At 39.6% G+C, this 21,250-nt stretch overlaps 5 protein-coding genes across 8 annotated transcripts in view; 4 read left to right on the forward strand and 1 right to left on the reverse strand.

Moving 5' to 3' along the window:
- Nucleotides 1-2,177, forward strand: part of LOC105283340 (GDP-fucose transporter 1) — a 50,945-nt gene extending 48,768 nt beyond the window's left edge. For all 3 annotated transcript variants that reach the window (XM_011346026.3, XM_011346028.3, XM_026970683.1), the window contains 3 exons: nucleotides 35-239; nucleotides 1,099-1,237; nucleotides 1,316-2,177. In XM_011346026.3, the coding sequence (XP_011344328.1) occupies nucleotides 35-239; nucleotides 1,099-1,237; nucleotides 1,316-1,908 (937 nt within the window). In that variant the 3' untranslated portion in view covers nucleotides 1,909-2,177. The remainder of the gene's footprint in view (nucleotides 1-34; nucleotides 240-1,098; nucleotides 1,238-1,315) is intronic.
- A 137-nt stretch (nucleotides 2,178-2,314) lies between these two features.
- Nucleotides 2,315-9,138, reverse strand: LOC105283342 (glutathione hydrolase 7). 2 transcript variants are annotated; one of them, XM_026969222.1, is made up of 11 exons: nucleotides 8,642-9,138; nucleotides 8,279-8,476; nucleotides 7,405-7,951; nucleotides 6,111-6,233; nucleotides 5,859-6,019; nucleotides 5,234-5,313; nucleotides 4,887-5,159; nucleotides 4,459-4,749; nucleotides 3,988-4,054; nucleotides 3,670-3,900; nucleotides 2,315-3,480 (listed from the first exon to the last, which is right to left on the reverse strand). In XM_026969222.1, the coding sequence occupies exons 1-11, from the start codon at nucleotides 8,722-8,724 to the stop codon at nucleotides 3,270-3,272; spliced, it is 2,265 nt and encodes a 754-aa protein (XP_026825023.1). In that variant the 5' UTR covers nucleotides 8,725-9,138; the 3' UTR covers nucleotides 2,315-3,269. The 2 variants fall into 2 exon arrangements, with proteins under 2 accessions (XP_026825023.1, XP_011344331.1); XM_011346029.2 differs by lacking the exons at nucleotides 7,405-7,951; nucleotides 8,279-8,476; nucleotides 8,642-9,138 and adding an exon at nucleotides 6,744-6,759 and having other exon boundaries at nucleotides 6,111-6,277.
- Nucleotides 9,139-9,693: 555 nt separating this feature from the next.
- Nucleotides 9,694-10,032, forward strand: LOC113561453 (histone-lysine N-methyltransferase SETMAR-like; the record flags this gene model as incomplete). The annotated part of the gene is made up of 1 exon (XM_026967736.1): nucleotides 9,694-10,032. A coding segment is annotated over one exon (339 nt), but the record flags the coding sequence as incomplete, so codon positions are not given.
- A 1,832-nt stretch (nucleotides 10,033-11,864) lies between these two features.
- On the forward strand, nucleotides 11,865-17,508 carry LOC113561959 (histone-lysine N-methyltransferase SETMAR-like; the record flags this gene model as incomplete). Its single annotated transcript, XM_026969639.1, has 2 exons — nucleotides 11,865-12,149; nucleotides 17,266-17,508. Coding segments are annotated over 2 exons (528 nt in total), but the record flags the coding sequence as incomplete, so codon positions are not given.
- Nucleotides 17,509-19,331: 1,823 nt separating this feature from the next.
- On the forward strand, nucleotides 19,332-20,966 carry LOC105283351 (tRNA-dihydrouridine(20a/20b) synthase [NAD(P)+]-like). The gene is given in 7 exon segments (XM_011346041.2): nucleotides 19,332-19,526; nucleotides 19,692-19,889; nucleotides 20,216-20,593; nucleotides 20,595-20,644; nucleotides 20,647-20,823; nucleotides 20,826-20,922; nucleotides 20,924-20,966. Coding segments are annotated over 7 exon segments (1,026 nt in total). The 5' UTR covers nucleotides 19,332-19,443.
- The last annotated feature ends 284 nt before the right edge of the window (nucleotides 20,967-21,250 follow it).

The following is a 21,250-nucleotide window of genomic DNA, read 5'->3' on the forward strand; positions in this document are numbered from 1 at the left end:
AAAATCATGAATATATTTAAAAAATACTTTTCAGGGTAGTTTCCATTTTAACTGTATTTGTAAATAAGGCGCTCTTGTCCAGTAAACTTATAAATTTAGATGCCCCGCTCTTTGTAACTTGGTTTCAATGCATCGTGAGCGTGGCTATATGCGTTACTTTGCGCAAACTCTCGCAATGGTACCCGGATTACATAAAAATTGCGGATGGTAGCCCGTTTAAGAAGGATGTTGTGAAACAGGTATACCTTTCTTTTAAATATATCGTTAGATAATTTGCTAATCGTTTTCTCCAATAATAATATCCAATAGGCTGTTGAAAATAAATAATTTCTTTAATTTCAAAGAATTCTTGGGATACAAACAAATTTTTTGTAATCATATATATTCATGTGCGAGTCACCTATGTATGTATATACATATATATGTATGTACGTAATTTTTATATGTGATATTAACAGTAAATATAAAATTGAATGAAAATGTTTTTAGTTTTGTAGAAAATATAAATTTGTATATTTATTCTTTTTCAATAACAACAATATCGTCTTATATCAAGTATATCTTTTAAAACTATTATTACAGTGTTACTCTTATATATCTATCCGTTTGCAAACTGTTAAAAAGTAAATTTGTGATTTAATTTTGATAAATTATTAAGAAGACTCCAGAAATTTGTGATTTGTTTAATATTTAACGATAATAATTAAAGCCACATCGACAATGAATTTGTTAGGTAAAATTTAACTGTGAACTAGAGCATGGGAAACGGAGCCTTAAATTTGTGATAAATTTTCTTAAATTAATCACAAAGTAACAAGATATGAGAAATTCTATAGTTGACAAATTAAAGGTATCATAAATATAAAAAAATTCTTTTTTCTGAAAATGAGTACTTTGATAAGAGTATCCATATAACATATTGTCAGTCAAAAAGCTCCGTTCAATTTTTAAATCAGTTTACATGTATAATATTATATATTATAATAATAAAATTACAGGCAACAATGTTGATAATGTCTATATCATAGACAATAATCTCTAATCATAATGATGATTATTGGGTTGAACATTTGTATATAAACTTGCATGAACCTGTAGGTACTGCCATTATCAATTCTCTTCACCGGAATGATAGTGACCAACAATTTGTGCCTGAAGTACGTCGACGTCGCCTTCTATTACATCGGTCGTTCGCTCACGACTGTATTCAACGTCGTGTTCACATACATCTTACTTGGTGAGAATCTCGCAAAAGTTACGTAGCACAATAAAAACTTGTCACACAAACATTAACGTACAGACACATAACTTACAGGGCAAAGGACGTCTTTCAAGTGTATAATATGCTGCGCTGTGATCGTCGCTGGATTCTGGCTGGGCGTGGATCAAGAGCACGTAGCGGGATCTCTGTCCGTCATCGGGACATTTTTCGGCGTGCTCGGGTCGCTACTGTTGTCCTTGTATTCCATCCGTACGAAGCAAACGCTCCCGGCTGTGAATCAAGACATTTGGCTGCTCTCCTATTACAATAACATGTACAGCATTATTATCTTTATTCCATTAATGATAATCAGTGGCGACTTGGTCAGCGTGTACAATTACGACAAGCTCGGACAGCCCTTTTTCTGGGGTGCTATGACGGTCGGCGGGGTGTTCGGATTTGCCATCGGATACTTCACCGCGCTGCAGATAAAAGTCACGTCGCCTCTGACGCACAACGTCAGCGGTACCGCAAAAGCTTGCGCCCAGACGGTCCTGGCGACCTATTGGTTTAACGAGGAGAAATCGTTTCTCTGGTGGATGAGCAACGTTGTCGTTCTCGCCGCTAGTGCGTTTTACGCGAGGATCAGGCAGTTGGATTTAAGCAAAGAGTACAAAGCAGCTGAAGCGCAGCAATTGAAGGTGTAACATAACAGTATGATAAAAGGTATCAATATTTTATTCATATCTTTTTTATATTTCATATTGTTATGTTATAATAAATAAAAAAAAAACTTGCGCGAGTTCCTGCTTACTGGTATATTAATTCATTCGGCCGGCGTTTGTTCCATGCTCGCTGTGAAGGTGCGCCAACATTTAAACGCTAGATCAAGACTCTATTGCGTGAAATTGTATATATAATTAGACTCTTAAAAATGTATATTTATATTATAAAAATTAATATATCAATCTGAACCCCAGTGAGCGTTTCAATTTCGTCGGAACAGCGCGTCAACTTCAACAAATTTTGTATATACTGGCTGTCCGATAATAGAGACACCAACACTCGTAGGTTGATAGAGTGGCTCGAATCAAGTAAAACAGTCCTTTATCATTTTCCAAACAATCTCCCTGCCTGGTAAGGATCAGGTATTTTCTTTTTGGACTGGGTGGATCCAAGGGGCCTGAATTTCTGAGAGAAAATGGCACCCAGAAGATACCGTGACCCTATCGAGATTCGAACCCGGATCGTCTGGGTTGGTAGACTAATCCACTACTAAAAGTCACTGCGCCCCATTCCTTTTTACTATCTCAAAATGTTCATTGAAAAATAATACCTTTTACTCGACTCAACTTGCTCTATCATCACACGAGCATATCTTTTAGGTGCTCACACAGCTGTCTTTGACATTGACTAACAAATATTTTAAGATCATGTTTAAGACAACTTTAATAATATAAAAACAGACTATGGATACCGTCTGTAGATGCACATTTTGGTTCTTCATAATCATTCAAGTCATTGGCTACGAGCCCAGCTCGTTTTGCCGGCCGAACGGATTAAACTAAAAAAACGCGACATACGAAAGTAGCAATTCTTCACGCATACGCAAATTGATGCGATAGTTTACGAATATATACATGTACAGGGTGTCTCAGATCTCACGTACGATTAAATTCTCGAGATCGTTTGGAGACAAAAGTCTGACTACCAAAACGAGACTAACACGTGTTACACGTGTGTATTTATATATGTACACGAGTATTTGTGCATATACTCGTCCATGTATAGTATTTTACGTTAAATACTGAATCATATTTTAAATATCAAATATCCTAACGTTCATCGGTTAGCTAGTCGTTTTTCGAATAACTTAAAACACTTAAAACTTAATAAAAATATCGAACATTTTAAGAAACATAATTTAAAAGATTGCTGCTCTGCTGCTGCTGCATGCACACGAGTGTTCGTGGAAACATCATCGTGTCCGGGGAATTACCTAATATCACAGTATTATAAAAACATTACTCGAAAATCCTCGATTTCGCGACAGTATCGAGGCGTACGTTCAGAATCGCGACGCGATCCCGTTTCCACGACTGTCGGAGTGACTCGACAGCGAATCTGTTTTCTTAACGATCGCGTTTATGCTTCTCGTGAGCAAATTGTCATCGATGGACAACGACGATATCATGGGACGTAATCGAGCCCGCAGCGTAGCTTCCATCGAGTGTCTCTGATTGTTCTCGGCCACTATACCGTCGGAAACAAAGTAGTACCTGTGAAAAGGAACACGTTGTTATTATTATTATGTACAAATTTATATACAAAAATATTTTATATAATATTACATTTATATAATTATGTTTATATATTCATATAATAATTATATAAAATTCGAATTACTGCTAAGCACGTTATCTTTCTCTTATCATTTAATTCCGAGATTATGGATTTTCTTCTTATACCTGGGGCATTCTATGGCGGCTGAAACGTTCAAGGAGCGCGCGATAAGGTTGTACAAGATTTGCCCATTAAGAAAGGCATCGTTTGAGCCGAGCACTCCGCGCAGTCCACACATCCCCACCTCATGATGGAAGACAACGGGAATAAACGCGGACAAGCCGTTACTATCGATATCATCCAACAGAAATCCAGTTTCGGTCATATTTCCAAGACCTAAAGGTGAGTTTAAGCCACTGCAACGTTTGTACAATGATGAATTGGTACAGTGGTGACATATAATTACGTCTAACGCAAGTATAACTGATTAGTGGGATACTTACGATAAGACACTAACGTACGTATCTTGCCAGTCTACCGCCATGACTCCAGTATACATTTCTCTTCCTACTAAAATTGTAAGAGTTTTGTTACGTGAAAGCATTATGATCTTCAAGTTAGCAAGGTTTCCAAGATACAAATCGGATGAATAAGAATTTGAGACGATATGTAAGTTGGATGAGACTAATTTATGAAACTAATATGCTGAAATCAAAACGAGACAGATGCTGCGGTTTTGTTTCGGATCTTCCTTAGCAGTGAAAAAGAAAGCGCTGAATGATCCTGCGATTGTAACGTCTCTAAATTTAAAGGAAACATCGTTCGAGCGTTCTTTATTAATTATTAGATAATTATGTATTGCACGAGAAACAACGGAACATATAATATTTACATTTAATAATTCCTTCGTGTATAAAAATGAACCAATTCAACGTTTCAATAGACAATGCAACATACGAGTGCATTCAACTCACCGTGTTGCACGTTTTGCGAGGACGGCAGGTACAAGTGCATCAGTGCTTGAGCAGCCAGCACTTGCGACTCGATCGTGGACGCATTTCCCACGTAAACTGGGAGACTCTCCAACGCTTCGAGTACTGCTTGCATGAAAGGTGCGTGCGATGGATAGTAGACGGTATGACGATGCAACGTCGAGCTCTCCGCAATTGTGACTGCAGGCTTGTAATTGGCCAGCTGCTCCAGTAATCCCTCGTGTAAAATATCGTCGTGCATAACTTTGTGCGACAAAGTGCCGTTATAGAGCACTGCGAAAGAAAACGATAAGCGAAATAAAAAAATAACAAGTAAGAAACTGCTGGATCCGCAAATTAACTCGAAGATTTGTTCCATGTAATTTTGCGAGCAGACAAAATATCAAAACGTTAGTGCACAGAAATCGCACCTTCAGCGCCAAATGCTGCCACGACGTCCAACGTGCTCGCGAGCTCGTGCAGTTGCAACGTGTCTCCTGGATTCGGAGAGCCGTAAAGCGTTCCGTGATTCGTGCTTCTCGATATTTCATCCGCAAGATCCTTAGATACGACGAATCCCTCTCGGGCTAACTTCGCGGAAGGCTGTACGGCGTCGCGCCACGGCAGGCTGCCATACGTCTTCTGAGCGAACTCCAATCCTCGTAGCAAAGCGGGCAAGCGTATTCCAGCTTCGGCGAAGGAACCTGCAGCGTTGACGAGCGATATAAGTGTTTTTCTTGTTTTTGTTACTTCGTACGTCGTGAAATAATGCGCAAACCTTCGGCACTGTTACTCGCAAAGTCAATAATGACTGGATGGGTGTGATTCTTATAGTTAAATATCATCATGTAACCACCTCTGAAAACAGAGTAATACAGGTTCACAGTTTCAGGTTTAGAGATATAATAATGATCAAAGAGATTTAACTTGTTTTTAAATGTTAATTGAGTTTAAGTTTAGCATTGAAATCTCAAAGTTCCAAATGTGTTTCTAACATTCTCGCATTTTTAATGCATAAATATAAGACACTTCTGATCAAAATAATCTTTCTAATGATGAAATTAACAGACTGTGTTTTTTATTTTATGTTCACGTTCATATTTTCTTTTAAATCGACTTAGTAATAGTAATTTGTTATTAAGTTTAAGCTAAATTAATATATCAATCTGAACCCCAGTGAGCGTTTCAATTTCGTCGGAACAGCGCGTCAACTTCAACAAATTTTGTATATACTGGCTGTCCGATAATAGAGACACCAACACTCGTAGGTTGATAGAGTGGCTCGAATCAAGTAAAACAGTCCTTTATCATTTTCCAAACAATCTCCCTGCTTGGTAAGGATCAGGTATTTTCTTTTTGGACTGGGTGGATCCAAGGGGCCTGAATTTCTGAATTAGTCTTACCCGCCAAGGCCAGTTTTATGAGGCGCTACTACGCACATGCAGATAGTTGCCGCTACGGCAGCGTCCACTGCATTGCTCGACTTTCTCAATACTTTAGTGCCGATTTGAGAACAATTTGAATAATCCGTAGCAACCGCCCCATGGATACCGTGAAGACTACTCTGAGATGAGAAAAGGAGAATATTATTACTAGCACAATTATTTATCTTCATGAATTTTCTTTTTTGTTCTCCCGTCGCTCAATGTATGTACCTGTGGTATATTCTCTGTATAGAGAATTTGCAAAATCAGCATAGCAGTAATGGCAAATGTTAATGCGGCGAAACAGACAGTGATAAATTTCAGTCCGTTGCCACAGTAAACGCACGGCCCATACTTGTGATTCTTCTCTTTCGTTAACGGACATTCCTCCGTGAGACCTGAAAACATTTTCATAAGCAGTCTTGTATCCGCTTTCTCCGATATTTCATGCAAAGCATATATATTATAGTAACAAATCCGATGTCTTCAATTTTACTTCCAATTAAACTTTAATTCTTCCAATTAGAATTTAAATGTTTCAATCTATATATTGTAATTTCCAAATATTATCATCAATGATTGCCAAACATTTTACATAACATGCTAAAACACATAGCCCAATTTTTGGTAACAAAAATTAATTTTTTAAATTTATTTAAAAGAAGCATAAGTAAATTATTTACAACAACAAATCACTATTTTGAGTCAACTTGAAATGACTTGTAAAATTTGCGTTATTACAAATGCTATAAACAAGTTGCGTACATTGTTACGGAAACAATACAGATTTTCACGTAAAATACTTTTGCAATATGTAGGACAACGCAAGAGCAGCAGTGTTTATATATTTCCCGTTAAACTTACGTGTACTATAACTCATTTTGAGACTTCGCTGCTTTGCAACAATCACACAATATCAGAACCTGTTTTTCATTTAAAAATAACCGTGGCAACCGGGGTAGAAACACAAAATTGCAATTGTGCCTGATGCGCCAATAACGAAAAAAAATCAATAAAATAAACAAACTGAAAGAAAAGAGGGAGAGAGAAATGAGGGAAATTGGAAGACTCCATGAATTTTATTATAGCGCCATTTGAAGGAAGCGACTGCTGAGAGGAACTAAAACAACAATAACAATATGGCGGCGCGCGCGGCGGGCTTTTTCAAATATCTTCTTCTCGAAATACCCCTAAAATAAACATAAAAAAAAAGAAAAAAAACTAAAGTAAATGTGAAATTGTAACCTGATGCTTCGCGACGATATGACGAGAGGAAACTCTATGAGGTTTTTTACGTAGTGTCGAATATATTCCTCAAAAAGTCGCTCGAGGCATCGTCTTCCCAGTAGTCGATGTACTCCTCTCTGCGTTTCCGCACGTGCGACGCGTCGAAATTACAGTCTGTCAGCTCCATCGGACTGATCTGGGCACTTGGCCTCATGCCGTAATAATTCTCCAGAAATTCCAACACGGACGGTCTGCTTTGTAAGTTGTTGAACGCAATCCGATCTTTCTTCGGGAGAACTTTCTCCAGCATGAACACTAGGTGATGATGGAAACACTGGAATTCAGTCGGTGTGGCCGACGTGATGTCCAACCAATCTTGGACGCAAGCCAGCGGAGTGACGGACTCGCCCGAGAACAACGCCGGATTAGTCAGGATACCTCTGGCTGCCATCACTCCCTCACAGCCGGATTCTCTGTACAAGTACTCCGCACTGTCCAAGCTCTTCACGTCACCGTTCGCGACGAGCGGCAACCGCACGTGACCTCGCAGCAGCTTGAGATTGTCCAGATCGATCGGCTCGTTACGCATCTCCGGAGTTCTTGCGTGGATCGTTAAGAACGAAACACCAACTTTCTCCAGAGTCTGGCACAACGCTACCGTCTGGCGTATGTCTTGCAGTAGTCGTATCTTTACGGAGACAGTGAACGGTCTAGGTATGTGATTTCGGACTTGCTGCACCAGGTCGCTCACCAGCTCCGGTTTCCTCAGCAAGTCAGCACCGTATCCATCCTTCATGGCCCAGCGTTGCGGACAGCCGCAATTTAAATCCACCCCATTACAGTATCTAATAAAAAAAGTCAGTACGGTAATCACAAAAATGAACTACTTTGCAAAATTAATGCAATTATGCAGGGATACATCTGTCGAGGTAGCTGTTAAGTAATTTGTTGGCTAATTAACGACTGTAGCGGATAACTGGGTATCAATACGCCATTCAGTATGTTCACATCAGTTAAAAAATTGTAACGTGCAAGGGGATAATTTTCTATAATTAATTATCTAGCATTAACTGTCACAAAAGCAGAGTTGGATTAAGGAGGGCTAAGAAGGGCTATTGTATAAACTTATGTACAACTATAAACCATTACAACAATCGCAACTATGAACTTACGGTGCAACTAGGTCTGCAGCTCCAACGAAGTCGTCTACGGTTTTAGCTGCGAATTGGACAACCAAGGGTCTATCCTGTCCATGCGTGGTGAATTCGTTTTGTCTGGCCTTTGAAGATCGTACAAACGAGTCTGCCATGATCATGGGAGTAAAGCATATATCACACCCATAACGCCTCACAAGCGTCCTGAATTGCAATCTGACACAACGACAAGAATGGAAACATAATAAAGTAATGGAATTAATTGTAATATGTATGAGTTGTACTATTAGTTGGTGCAATCAATATAACTAATTGTATTAATTAATGCAGTAACATAAGGTAACTTGATAAAATTGTTAAAACCATGTTACTTCCACTCACTTGCTGTATCTAACCATCGGTGCACAGATTTTTACCATCCTCCGCTCTTTCAATATCGCAACTATATCGGTGGTCACTTCCATATTTTATGTTTAATGTAGAATTGATAATGCTTATGATTTATCAGAAATAGAATTCTTTGATTATTAATATTAATATATATTATTTTAATTTATAATTAATCTATTTAATAATATATTAATATTATTTTATTTCGTAATAATTATTTCTTGAATACATATCGGTTTATTGTGTAAGTCTTTAAGTTAACCTAAAAGTTAACCTTTTTTTAGAAATAGTTCAATTTAGAAAATGCCGAGTTCATGTAAGTAAACGTAAGGCTAAAAGAGACAATAATAGAATTATTAGATATGAGAAACTTCATTGCGTTGCATTAAAATCGTGTTTAATTGCTGTTTATATCAGACGAATTTACGTCTGAACTCAAACGTCAAAACAAACGATAATTAGCGTCATTAGGGACGACAGACTACCAATTGACACTTTTACAGCCGGCAGCCGGCGGCTCACGGCCAGAGATGTCAGCTTTGAGACGCTGGCAACATGATGGCAACAGGGAGGGGATACGCACACAAGCGAGCAACCGTGTACGTGTGCGCGCCGCGCTTCGCGCAGCTTCGGGCAGCTTCGGGCAGCTTCGGGCAGACAAGCGCAGATATATCTGCTATCCTTTCTCGCCCGACCGATAGCTATAGCTGTAATATTGGGTCATTAAGTATGAAACTTTACAAATGTAAAAGCGCCATCTTTAACATTTGTTATCTCAAATTTGGCGCGAGACGTCAGTATCAGGTTAGGTTAGTATGATAGATGTATGTTCGCTCTTCAAATGTCATATTTGTTTGTTCAAATATCTTCATTAGTTTTATTGGTGGATTCTTTTTTATAGAACTATGGAAAAGTTCAAAATTCGTGTGATTTATGAATATGAGTTCCGCCGTGGAACCACAGTGTCGGAGACAGCTCGTAATGTCAACGCTGTATTTGGTGAAGGTTCAACTACTAAAGCAACGGTGGGCAATTGGTTCGAAAACTTCAGAGATGGAGATTTCAGCCTCGCTAATGAGCCACGTGGAAGACCAAAGACGAAGGTGGATAATGATCACTTGAGAGCCGTAGTAGAGTCCGATCCATCTCAAAGTACACGTGAATTGGCATCGATATTCAATGTTTCCATACCCACCATATTGGTTCATTTAGCTGCAATTGGTAAGATAAAGAAGTTGGACAAATGGGTCCCGCACGAATTGACCGATGCGCAGCAGGCGCAACGTCTAGAGGCTTCCCTTTCTTTGCTTTCCCGTCACAAAAATGAATCTTTTTTTAATCGAATTGTGACCTGCGATGAAAAGTGGATACTCTACGACAATCGTAAACGCTCGCATCAGTGGTTGAACGCTGATGAACCACCGAGACATCACGCGAAACCCAACATTACACAGAAGAAGCATATGGTGACTGTTTGGTGGTCCGGGTCAGGTGTTATCTACTACAACTTTATGAAACCTGGTACATCGATAACGGCTGAAGTATATTGCAAGCAACTGGACGAAATGATGCAACAACTTGCTATTAAACAACCGAAATTGGTCAATCGGTCAATGCCAATCCTGTTGCATGACAATGCTCGACCGCACACCGCACGACTGACCGTGGCAAAGCTACGGGAGTTGGAATTGGAAACTCTCCGTCATCCACCATATTCACCAGATCTATCACCTACCGACTATCACTTCTTCCGGAATTTGGACAACTTGTTGGTGGGAAAATTCTTCAATTCTCAACAGGCAGTCGAAACAGCCTTCCGCGACTTCATCGATTCCCGTACTCCTGGCTTCTATAGTAGAGGCATAGACCAACTGCCACTAAAATGGCAGAAGTGTGTAGATAACATGGGCGCATACTTCGATTGAAAATAAATCATGTCCATGTGCCAAAAAATGCAAAAGTTTATGTTCTATTTGTAAAGTTTCATACTTAATGACCCAATATATAGCTATAGCGGGCTGACAGCTGACTTCGCCGTCGCCCGAAAAATCAGTTTAGGCTTCTTTAATCTCTCTCTCTTTCTCTCTCTCTAAAAAGTATGAAACTCCTGATGCGATAACTTTCACGATGCGGTTTAGCATAATGGAACTATCACGGCACGGGCTGATATGCGGATCAGCAGATGAAACGATTGCTCGAGCTGATCATTTTAATTATAATTATAATTACAATTACTTTACTTACAATATCATTCATTCAAACAGCTGCAACAGAAAGTAAAGAATATTACGCGTGCAAAACAAATATTGTACATGTATGTGTAATAAAAGTTACATTACTTTACTTACAATATCATTCATTCAAACAGCTGCAACAGAAAGTAAAGGATATTACGCGTGCAAAACAAATATTTGAAGAAAGAAAGAAAGAAAGGCTAAGGAGAGTTAATGTACGAAGACAGAATTCTCATTCTCTTGTGTTTCAGTCATCTGTCTACTATCAATGTTCTTAAAGTGCCAATACATATACCAGAAATATTAATTCACATACAATAAATATAAATGTTAAAAATAAATAACTAAATATATAAATAAATAATCCAAAAATATAATGAGCATATAATTGTAAAACAATCACTGTAAAAACATTTTTATTAGACCTAACATTGTTTTCTTTATGAAATGATTTATGACTTATTTTCTTTATGACAACGTGTGAAACATATTTAATTATAATACATGTTTTATTGAAAATCAGTGCGATTTGCAAACTACAGCATGTATTGGGTTGTTCGGAAAGTAATTTCGTTTTTCACAAAGCGATGTCGTTAGTCGCGTTCCTCGATACTTAACCTTATTCTAAGCGGCAAATTCGTTTTATATTTTGACAACTGACATTTCAGACGTCATTTAGTATCTTATTGTGTTGCGATCTGTCAAGTAATTGTTTTTTGGCATCACATCAAACATGGAAAATCAAAGTGAGCATTTTCGTAATACTTTGCTTTTTTACTACCGAAAGGGTAAAAATGCAGTGCAAGCGAGAAAAAAATTGTGTACCGTGTACGGAGAAGATGTATTGAGTGAACGTCAGTATCAGAATTGGTTTTCGAAATTTCGATTTGAAAGATGCACCACGTTCAGGTCGGCCAATTAAAGCTAATGACGAGAAAATAAAGGCTCTGGTGGATACAAACCGTCGCATAACAACACGCGAAATTGCTGAAAAGTTAAATTTATCGAATTCGACCGTTTACGATCATTTGAAACGCCTTGGATTCGTTTCAAAGCTCGATATTTGGGTTCCACACAATTTAAAGGAAATTGACTTGATTCGACGCATTACCATCTGCGATTCATTGTTAAAACGTAAAGAAAATGAACCATTTTTGAAGCGAATCATAACTGGAGATGAAAAATGGATTGTTTACGACAATGTTAAGCGAAAACGATCATGGTCCAGGCAAGATGAACCTGCTCAATCGACATCCAAGGCAGATATTCATCAAAAGAAGATCATGCTTTCTGTATGGTGGGATTGGAAGGGAATCGTATTTTTCGAGCTACTACCAAGCAACCAGACGATTGATTCGAAAGTGTATTGTCGTCAGCTGGATGAATTGGATGCTGCCATCAAGCAGAAGCAACCGGAATTGGCGAATAGGAAAGGTGTCGTATTCCATCACGACAATGCCAGACCACACACAAGTTTGGTCACTCGCCAGAAGCTTTTACAGCTTGGATGGGATGTGCTACCACACCCATCATACTCTCCTGATCTGGTACCATCCGATTACCATTTGTTCCGGTCTCTACAAAATTCTTTGAACAATGTAAACTTCGATTCAAATGAAGGCGTAAAAAATCACTTGCTTCAATTTTTTGTCAATAAGGAGAAGGACTTCTATGAGTGTGGAATCTTAAAGTTGCCAGAAAGATGGCGAAAGGTAGCGGAACAAAATGGCCAATACATCACTGAATAAAATTTATTCTAAATATGAAAAAACCGCCTTTCATTTTTCCTTGAAAAAACGAAATAACTTTCCGAACAACCCAATATTACTGCTACTCTACAAGCGAAAGAATTCGGCACTCACCAATGCGCGATGAAATCCCACGCAAACCATCCTATCGTAGTCCATCCATCGATGAATGTGACTGTCGGGAACCTCCTCAGCTCCTGGACTTCCTTCCCTCGTGGTGCACCTTTCATCCCTAGTCTTTAGTCTGCACTCTAGTCTTTTGCACTTTAGCACCTTCAGTCTTTAGTTTGCTTTGCTAACACTCGCGACGCGATACGGTCATCAAAGTTATCTCTCGATTGCACTCGCGAAAATACGGCACTCCCGATGCGACGGCTTTCGCGAAGTGCTAAAACGCGGATTAGCACCATGGAACGATCGCGCGAGCTGATCACGCGGATCAGCAAACGGAACGTTCGCCCGGGCTGACAACGCGTGACAGCGGAACGAGTTATTCGCGACGCGTTGTATACGATGGCCGTCGCTTAGTTTTTGCGAGTCATTTGTGGCATTACTTCAATCTTTTCGCGATAAAGAACAAAATAATTTCATTTAACCAGCGACGCACTTGCCACATCGCCGGGGCCCGGCCGTCTCGGACAAGGGCAAGATTAGGCACGAGGTAGAACAAGCTAGTCATCAACGTGAGGTCGACGCAAACAGGATTCCCAGTCTCTCGATCCGCGCACAAACCATGCGTCTACTACCCACGTAGAAATTTCAAAACGGTCCAATACTGGGACCGTACCGTTTGCCATCGTGGCAGTACTGGCCGCCAGTATTGTGCCAGTACAGATTCGACACAGGAGTGTAACGCCATGCCGTACTTAATTGCCAGTACTGATCCGACACTGGCAATAATATATGGACCAGTATTGGGTAAATAACTGCACCAGCATTGGGCATAAAAGTGGACCAATTAATGTATTAATGTATAAATGTATTATACAGGGTGGGGCAGTTAAGGTGTTACAGACTTATATCTCGGAAACGAAGCATTTTAGAGAAAAATGTTTCAGACAAAAGTTGCAGGGTTGGAAGGGGGCCACTCAGTGGAGGTAACAGATTGGTCATTCGTGGTCATTTTCAAGGTCATTTAAAGGTCAAGTCCAATTTTTTAAACAGAAACCCATACTTTTTATTGCAGATTCTGATTCTCCGTCGAAAAGTAAGTAACTTTTGTTGGAAACATTTTTTTTTTAAATGCCCTCCTCATCCCGAAAACACAGGTTCAACCTTTGGTGGACCAATGATAATAACTCGCTTTATAACAGACACTGAAGTTTTTTTTTAGTATTTTACTGTTTACCGTCAGTATTAGCGTTACCCAGTGTGCACCACGTGGAGGTTGCTGATCGGATTTGCACACCTTGTGGCCCTGAAAAGGGCCGATTGCTCTGCTTTACACTAAGAAGCAGTACGTAATTTCAGAAGAAGAAGTATATTATGTTTAGAAAATGCTGGAGGACATTTTGAACATCTCATGGATTAGTGTAAAGCGAAGCAACCGGCCTTTTTCAGGGCCACAAGGTGTGCAAATCCGATCAGCAACCTCCACGTGGTGCACACTGGGTAACGCTAATGCTGACGGTAAACAGTAAAATACTAAAAAAAAAACTTCAGTGTCTGTTATAAAGCGAGTTATTATCATTGGTCCACCAAAGGTTGAACCTGTGTTTTCGGGATGAGGAGGGCATTTAAAAAAAAATGTTTCCAACAAAAGTTACTTACTTTTCGACGGAGAATCAGAATCTGCAATAAAAAGTATGGGTTTCTGTTTAAAAAATTGGACTTGACCTTTAAATGACCTTGAAAATGACCACGAATGACCAATCTGTTACCTCCACTGAGTGGCCCCCTTCCAACCCTGCAACTTTTGTCTGAAACATTTTTCTCTAAAATGCTTCGTTTCCGAGATATAAGCCTGTAACACCTTAACTGCCCCACCCTGTATATATATATATATAATATGTATTTTGTACTATTTGTATTTGTGACTTAAATATTATAAACAAAGACTAATGCAAACAACATTAGTAAAATCATTTTGTAAATGTCGCGTGAATTAATATCGCGTTTAAAAGAAAAAGATGTTAAATCGGTTTTCCGAATGGTTATTTATACGTGATAACGCAAATGTTTCTAGCGAGAACGTCACGCCTGATCTGGCCATCTATCGGTCGCTGGTGAATCAATATATTGTTATAATCCTATTCTAAAAAAGGCGTGTTAACTTCGCGAAGTTCTTTTTTATCGAATATTGAGGCCTCTTTTCCGCGACGAATTTCGTGTGACTTGAACTTCGTGTTGCGAATGTCAGAATGTCATAGTGGCTGTCAGTGCGGTTATATTGACAACTGTATTTATTATATTATTTTTATTTTATTTTTTTTTATTTCTTATTTTATGTATAGCGCGCGTAGCGCGCGTCTGTGTTGCTAGTTATATATTATCGGCAATGTATGTAGTCCAATGCTGGGTCTGTGTCGGTTGCCGAAGCATGGCCCGTCTCGCAACCAGTACTGGTCCATGTCTGTATTTTATAATGGCCCGTCACATGGCCCGGTTTTTAATAAGTACTAGGATAAGACTGTCTGCCAATTCTTTGCAGTACTGGCCGCCAGTATTGTGCCAGTACAGATCCGACACTGGAGTGTAACGCCGCTGCCGTACTCTGGGCTACCAATACTAAGCCAATGTTGGGCCAGTTAAACAACCTCGGCAATTTCTACGTGGGTAACTTCGCATTTACGCGAATATTAGCCGTTGTTCATACAAACCCCGCGAGTACATTCGGTGACTCATGAGACTCGTACGGCTGTTAGACGTTCCGAGAGAGAAGGGGCCCATTCGCGAGGGTTTTCTGAAGATCGCTCCCCGTCCCCCGTGGGCCGAGCCCGAAGCCGAGAAGGAAAATCGCAGGAAGTGAACGCGGGGCGCAAAGCTTCGCATATTATTGTAACATCTTTCGGAAGTGTGGGTCCGCCGATTAAACGCAACATATCCCAGGCAGCACACATTGGTTTCAAAACCGTTTCATAAACGTTTTGCCGTAACGTTTCATAACCATTTTATTGAAACGTTTATTTAGGAGAAAAATGTCCAACGATAAAACGTTAGGAGAAACGTTTCTTTTTCGGCAAAAAAACGTTTCAGAAACCATCAGAAAAATATTTATCAATTCTATATATCAGTGCCTCAAAGATAGACAGAGTTAAGTCACATTTTTGTAAAAAAACTAGATTTTTATATTTTATGAATTACTCTCTAAATTTCGTGTAGTGGAATCTCACTCTTTTGAAATATCACTTCAAGTAATAGTGATCTCGAAAGTTTCAAAAGAAAAGAAGAAGAAAAGAGTATTGGATCGGTTTTCCGAATGGTTATTTATAAGGTGATAACACAAATGTTACTTGCGAGAACGTCACGTCTGGCCATCTATCGGTCGCTTGGTGAATCAGAGGTGGGAATCACACACACTCGTGTTGATTTTTGTCTCTTGTTCCATAATCGAGTACATTGAAACGTATGATGTAAAAATAATGAATACTCGCAAAGTAAGTAGAAATTACTATTTTTTCTATATTAATTATATAATTTCAAATCAATTTAATAAAACACATTTTTCGTTTCTGTGGAAACGTGAAAAATACGTTTTTAAAATTTAGGTCTAAAAACGGTTTCTATTTAAACCGTTTCTTAAATGGTACTTTATGTTTCTTAGATATTAGATACGTCTAAGAAACATATATTAGGCTAACATGTGCTGCCTGGGGACTAACCGACGTTCCGTGGATCATTGATGGACGGTTCATGGAGCATCGGTGGACGTCTATTAGACGTTCCGTGGATCATTAATGGAAGCTTCATGGAGCCTCGATAGACGACTAACCGACGATCCGTGGATCATTTATGGACGGTTCATGGAGCATCGGTGGACGTCTATTAGACGTTCCGTGGATCATTAATGGAAGCTTCATGGAACCTCGATGCCACGAAACGTCGGTTAGTCGTCCATCGAGGCTCTATGAACCTTCCATTAATGGTCCATGGGACGTACATTAATCGTCCACCGAGGTTCCGTGGTTCTTCTATTAATGATCCACGGTACGTCTAATAGACGTCTTTAAAGACGTCTAAAGGCAGGAGCACAGACTTTTGCATAGCGCATAAAAAGATGCATAAGAAATTTGATTGGTCTATAAACATGTGCATAAGGAAATGGACCAATCAAATTCCTTATGCATCTGTTTATGCGCTTATGCAAAAGTTTGTGCTCCTGCCTTAATGCAGATCCACTGGACGTGCAAGGCGGAACTATGGATTTCTAGTAGCCGTCTAATGGACGTCCATTACAGATTTTCGGTGGATGTAAATTTATGTAAGAATAACTTCAATTATATACATATATTATTAATAATTAAAAATAAATTCTATAATATTGTGAATTTCTAAATGTTAAACAAAATTAGCTGAAAAATTGTAATTAATAATGAAACTTAAATATTAGTTTATTGGAAATACTCTATACGTTTAATAAATCTATTATACATCCATAATGGATGTCTAATGGACATCTGCAATGGATTTGTAGAGGACATCTATTATGGAGATAGGATGGACCTCTAATGGACATCTATCTGACTTCCACTATGGAGATATATATCCCATGGAGCTATGGAGGTATCATGGATCTCTAATAGACGTCCATCTGACGTCTATCGTGGAGATAGATGTCCCATGGAGCTATGGAGGTTTCATGGACATCCACTGGATGCTAATTTCTATGTGGGAAAGGATATTACGCGTGAAAGAGAGAGAGATTAAAGAAGCCTAAACTGATTTTTCGGGCGACGGCGAAGTCAGCTGTCAGCCCGCTATAGCTATATATTGGGTCATTAAGTATGAAACTTTACAAATAGAACATAAACTTTGCATTTTTGGCACATGGACATGATTTATTTTCAATCGAAGTATGCGCCCATGTTATCTACACACTTCTCCATTTTAGTGAGTTGGTCTATGCCTCTACTATAGAAGCCAGGAGTACGGAATCGATGAAGTCGCGGAAGCTGTTTCGACTGCCTGTGAATTGAAGAATTTTCCCACCAACAATTGTCCAAATTCCGGAAGAAGTGATAGTCGGTAGGTGATAGATCTGGTGAATATGGTGGATGACGGAGAGTTTCCAATTCCAACTCCCGTAGCTTTGCCACGGTCAGTCGTGCAGGTGTGCGGTCGAGCATTTTCATGCAACAGGATGGCATTGACCATGACCAATTCGGTGTTTAATAGCAAGTTGTTGCATCATTTCGTCCAGTTGCTTGCAATATACTTCAGCCGTTATCCGATGTACGAGTTTCATAAAGTGTAGTAATAACACCTGACCGGACCACCAAACAGTCACCATAGCTTCTTCTGTGTAATGTTGGGTTTCGCGTGATGTCTCGGTGGTCATCAGCGTTTCAACCACTGATGTCGAGCGTTACGATTGTCGTAGAGTATTCACTTTTCATCGCAGGTCACAATTCGATTAAAAAAAGATTCATTTTGTGACGGAAAAGCAAAGAAAGGGAAGCCTCTAGACTTGCGCCTGCGCGCATCATCAATTCGTGCGGACCCATTTGTCCAACTTCTTTATCTTACAATTGCAGCTAAATGAACCAATATGGTGGGTATGGAAACATTGAATATCGATGCCAATTCACGTGCACTTTGAGATGATCGACTCTACTACGGCTCTCAAGTGATCATTATCCACCTTCGTCTTTGGTCTTCCACGTGGCTCATTAGCGAGGCTGAAATCTCCATCTTGAAGTTTTGAACCAATTGCCCACGTTGCTTTAGTAGTGAACCTTCACCAAATACAGCGTTGACATTACGAGCTGTCTCGACACTGTGTTCCACGCGAAACTCATATTCATAAATCACACGAATTTTGAACTTTTCCATATTCTATAAAAAAGAATCCACCAATAAAACTAATGAGATATTTGAACAAACAAATATGACATTTGAAGAGCGAACATACATCTATCACACTACCTAACCTGATACTGACGTCTCGGCCAAATTTGAGATAACAAATGTTAAAGATGGCGCTTTTACATTTGTAAAGTTTCATACTTAATGACCCAATATTACAGCTATAGCTATCGGTCGGGCGAGAAAGGATAGCAGATATCTGCGCTTGTCTGCCGAAGCTGCCCGAAGCTGCCCGAAGCTGCGCGAAGCGCGGCGCGCACACGTACACGGTTGCTCGCTTGTGTGCGTATCCCCTCCCTGTTGCCATCATGTTGCCAGCGTCTCAAAGCTGACATCTCTGGCCGTGAGCCGCCGGCTGCCGCTGTAAAAGTGTCAATTGGTAGTCTGTCGTCCCTAATGACGCTAATTATCGTTTGTTTTGACGTTTGAGTTCAGACGTAAATTCGTCTGATATAAACAGCAATTAAACACGATTTTAATGCAACGCAATGAAGTTTCTCATATCTAATAATTCTATTATTGTCTTTTAGCCTTACGTTTACTTACATGAACTCGGCATTTTCTAAATTGAACTATTTCTAAAAAAAGGTTAACTTTTAGGTTAACTTAAAGACTTACACAATAAACCGATATGTATTCAAGAAATAATTATTACGAAAAAAATAATATTAATATATTATTAAATAGATTAATTATAAATTAAAATAATATATATTAATATTAATAATCAAAGAATTCTATTTCTGATAAATCATAAGCATTATCAATTCTACATTAAACATAAAATATGGAAGTGACCACCGATATAGTTGCGATATTGAAAGAGCGGAGGATGGTAAAAATCTGTGCACCGATGGTTAGATACAGCAAGTGAGTGGAAGTAACATGGTTTTAACAATTTTATCAAGTTACCTTATGTTACTGCATTAATTAATACAATTAGTTATATTGATTGCACCAACTAATAGTACAACTCATACATATTACAATTAATTCCATTACTTTATTATGTTTCCATTCTTGTCGTTGTGTCAGATTGCAATTCAGGACGCTTGTGAGGCGTTATGGGTGTGATATATGCTTTACTCCCATGATCATGGCAGACTCGTTTGTACGATCTTCAAAGGCCAGACAAAACGAATTCACCACGCATGGACAGGATAGACCCTTGGTTGTCCAATTCGCAGCTAAAACCGTAGACGACTTCGTTGGAGCTGCAGACCTAGTTGCACCGTAAGTTCATAGTTGCGATTGTTGTAATGGTTTATAGTTGTACATAAGTTTATACAATAGCCCTTCTTAGCCCTCCTTAATCCAACTCTGCTTTTGTGACAGTTAATGCTAGATAATTAATTATAGAAAATTATCCCCTTGCACGTTACAATTTTTTAACTGATGTGAACATACTGAATGGCGTATTGATACCCAGTTATCCGCTACAGTCGTTAATTAGCCAACAAATTACTTAACAGCTACCTCGACAGATGTATCCCTGCATAATTGCATTAATTTTGCAAAGTAGTTCATTTTTGTGATTACCGTACTGACTTTTTTATTAGATACTGTAATGGGGTGGATTTAAATTGCGGCTGTCCGCAACGCTGGGCCATGAAGGATGGATACGGTGCTGACTTGCTGAGGAAACCGGAGCTGGTGAGCGACCTGGTGCAGCAAGTCCGAAATCACATACCTAGACCGTTCACTGTCTCCGTAAAGATACGACTACTGCAAGACATACGCCAGACGGTAGCGTTGTGCCAGACTCTGGAGAAAGTTGGTGTTTCGTTCTTAACGATCCACGCAAGAACTCCGGAGATGCGTAACGAGCCGATCGATCTGGACAATCTCAAGCTGCTGCGAGGTCACGTGCGGTTGCCGCTCGTCGCGAACGGTGACGTGAAGAGCTTGGACAGTGCGGAGTACTTGTACAGAGAATCCGGCTGAGGGAGTGATGGCAGCCAGAGGTATCCTGACTAATCCGGCGTTGTTCTCGGCGAGTCCGTCACTCCGCTGGCTTGCGTCCAAGATTGGTTGGACATCACGTCGGCCACACCGACTGAATTCCAGTGTTTCCATCATCACCTAGTGTTCATGCTGGAGAAAGTTCTCCCGAAGAAAGATCGGATTGCGTTCAACAACTTACAAAGCAGACCGTCCGTGTTGGAATTTCGGAGAATTATTACGGCATGAGGCCAAGTGCCCAGATCAGTCCGATGGAGCTGACAGACTGTAATTTCGACGCGTCGCACGTGCGAAACGCAGAGAGGAGTACATCGACTACTGGAAGACGATGCCTCGAGCGACTTTTGAGGAATATATTCGACACTACGTAAAAAACCTCATAGAGTTTCCTCTCGTCATATCGTCGCGAAGCATCAGGTTACAATTTCACATTTACTTTAGTTTTTTTCTTTTTTTTTATGTTTATTTTAGGGTATTTCGAGAAGAAGATATTTGAAAAAGCCCGCCGCGCGCGCCGCCATATTGTTATTGTTGTTTTAGTTCCTCTCAGCAGTCGCTTCCTTCAAATGGCGCTATAATAAAATTCATGGAGTCTTCCAATTTCCCTCATTTCTCTCTCCCTCTTTCTTTCA

Source organism: Ooceraea biroi, chromosome 1 (genome assembly GCF_003672135.1).
Source record: "Ooceraea biroi isolate clonal line C1 chromosome 1, Obir_v5.4, whole genome shotgun sequence".
Taxonomy (NCBI): domain Eukaryota; kingdom Metazoa; phylum Arthropoda; class Insecta; order Hymenoptera; family Formicidae; genus Ooceraea; species Ooceraea biroi.

Excerpts from the sequence above, each read along its gene's own strand:
- LOC105283342 (XM_026969222.1), bottom strand. The coding sequence starts at position 8,724 with ATGGAAGTGACCACCGATATAGTTGCGATATTGAAAGAGCGGAGGATG. Across the intron at positions 6,234-7,404 it reads TAGTGTTCATGCTGGAGAAA|TATGGGCCGTGCGTTTACTG; the intron begins GTTCTCCCGAAG and ends AAGAATCACAAG. Across the intron at positions 3,481-3,669 it reads GCCGCCATAGAATGCCCCAG|GTACTACTTTGTTTCCGACG; the intron begins GTATAAGAAGAA and ends TCCTTTTCACAG.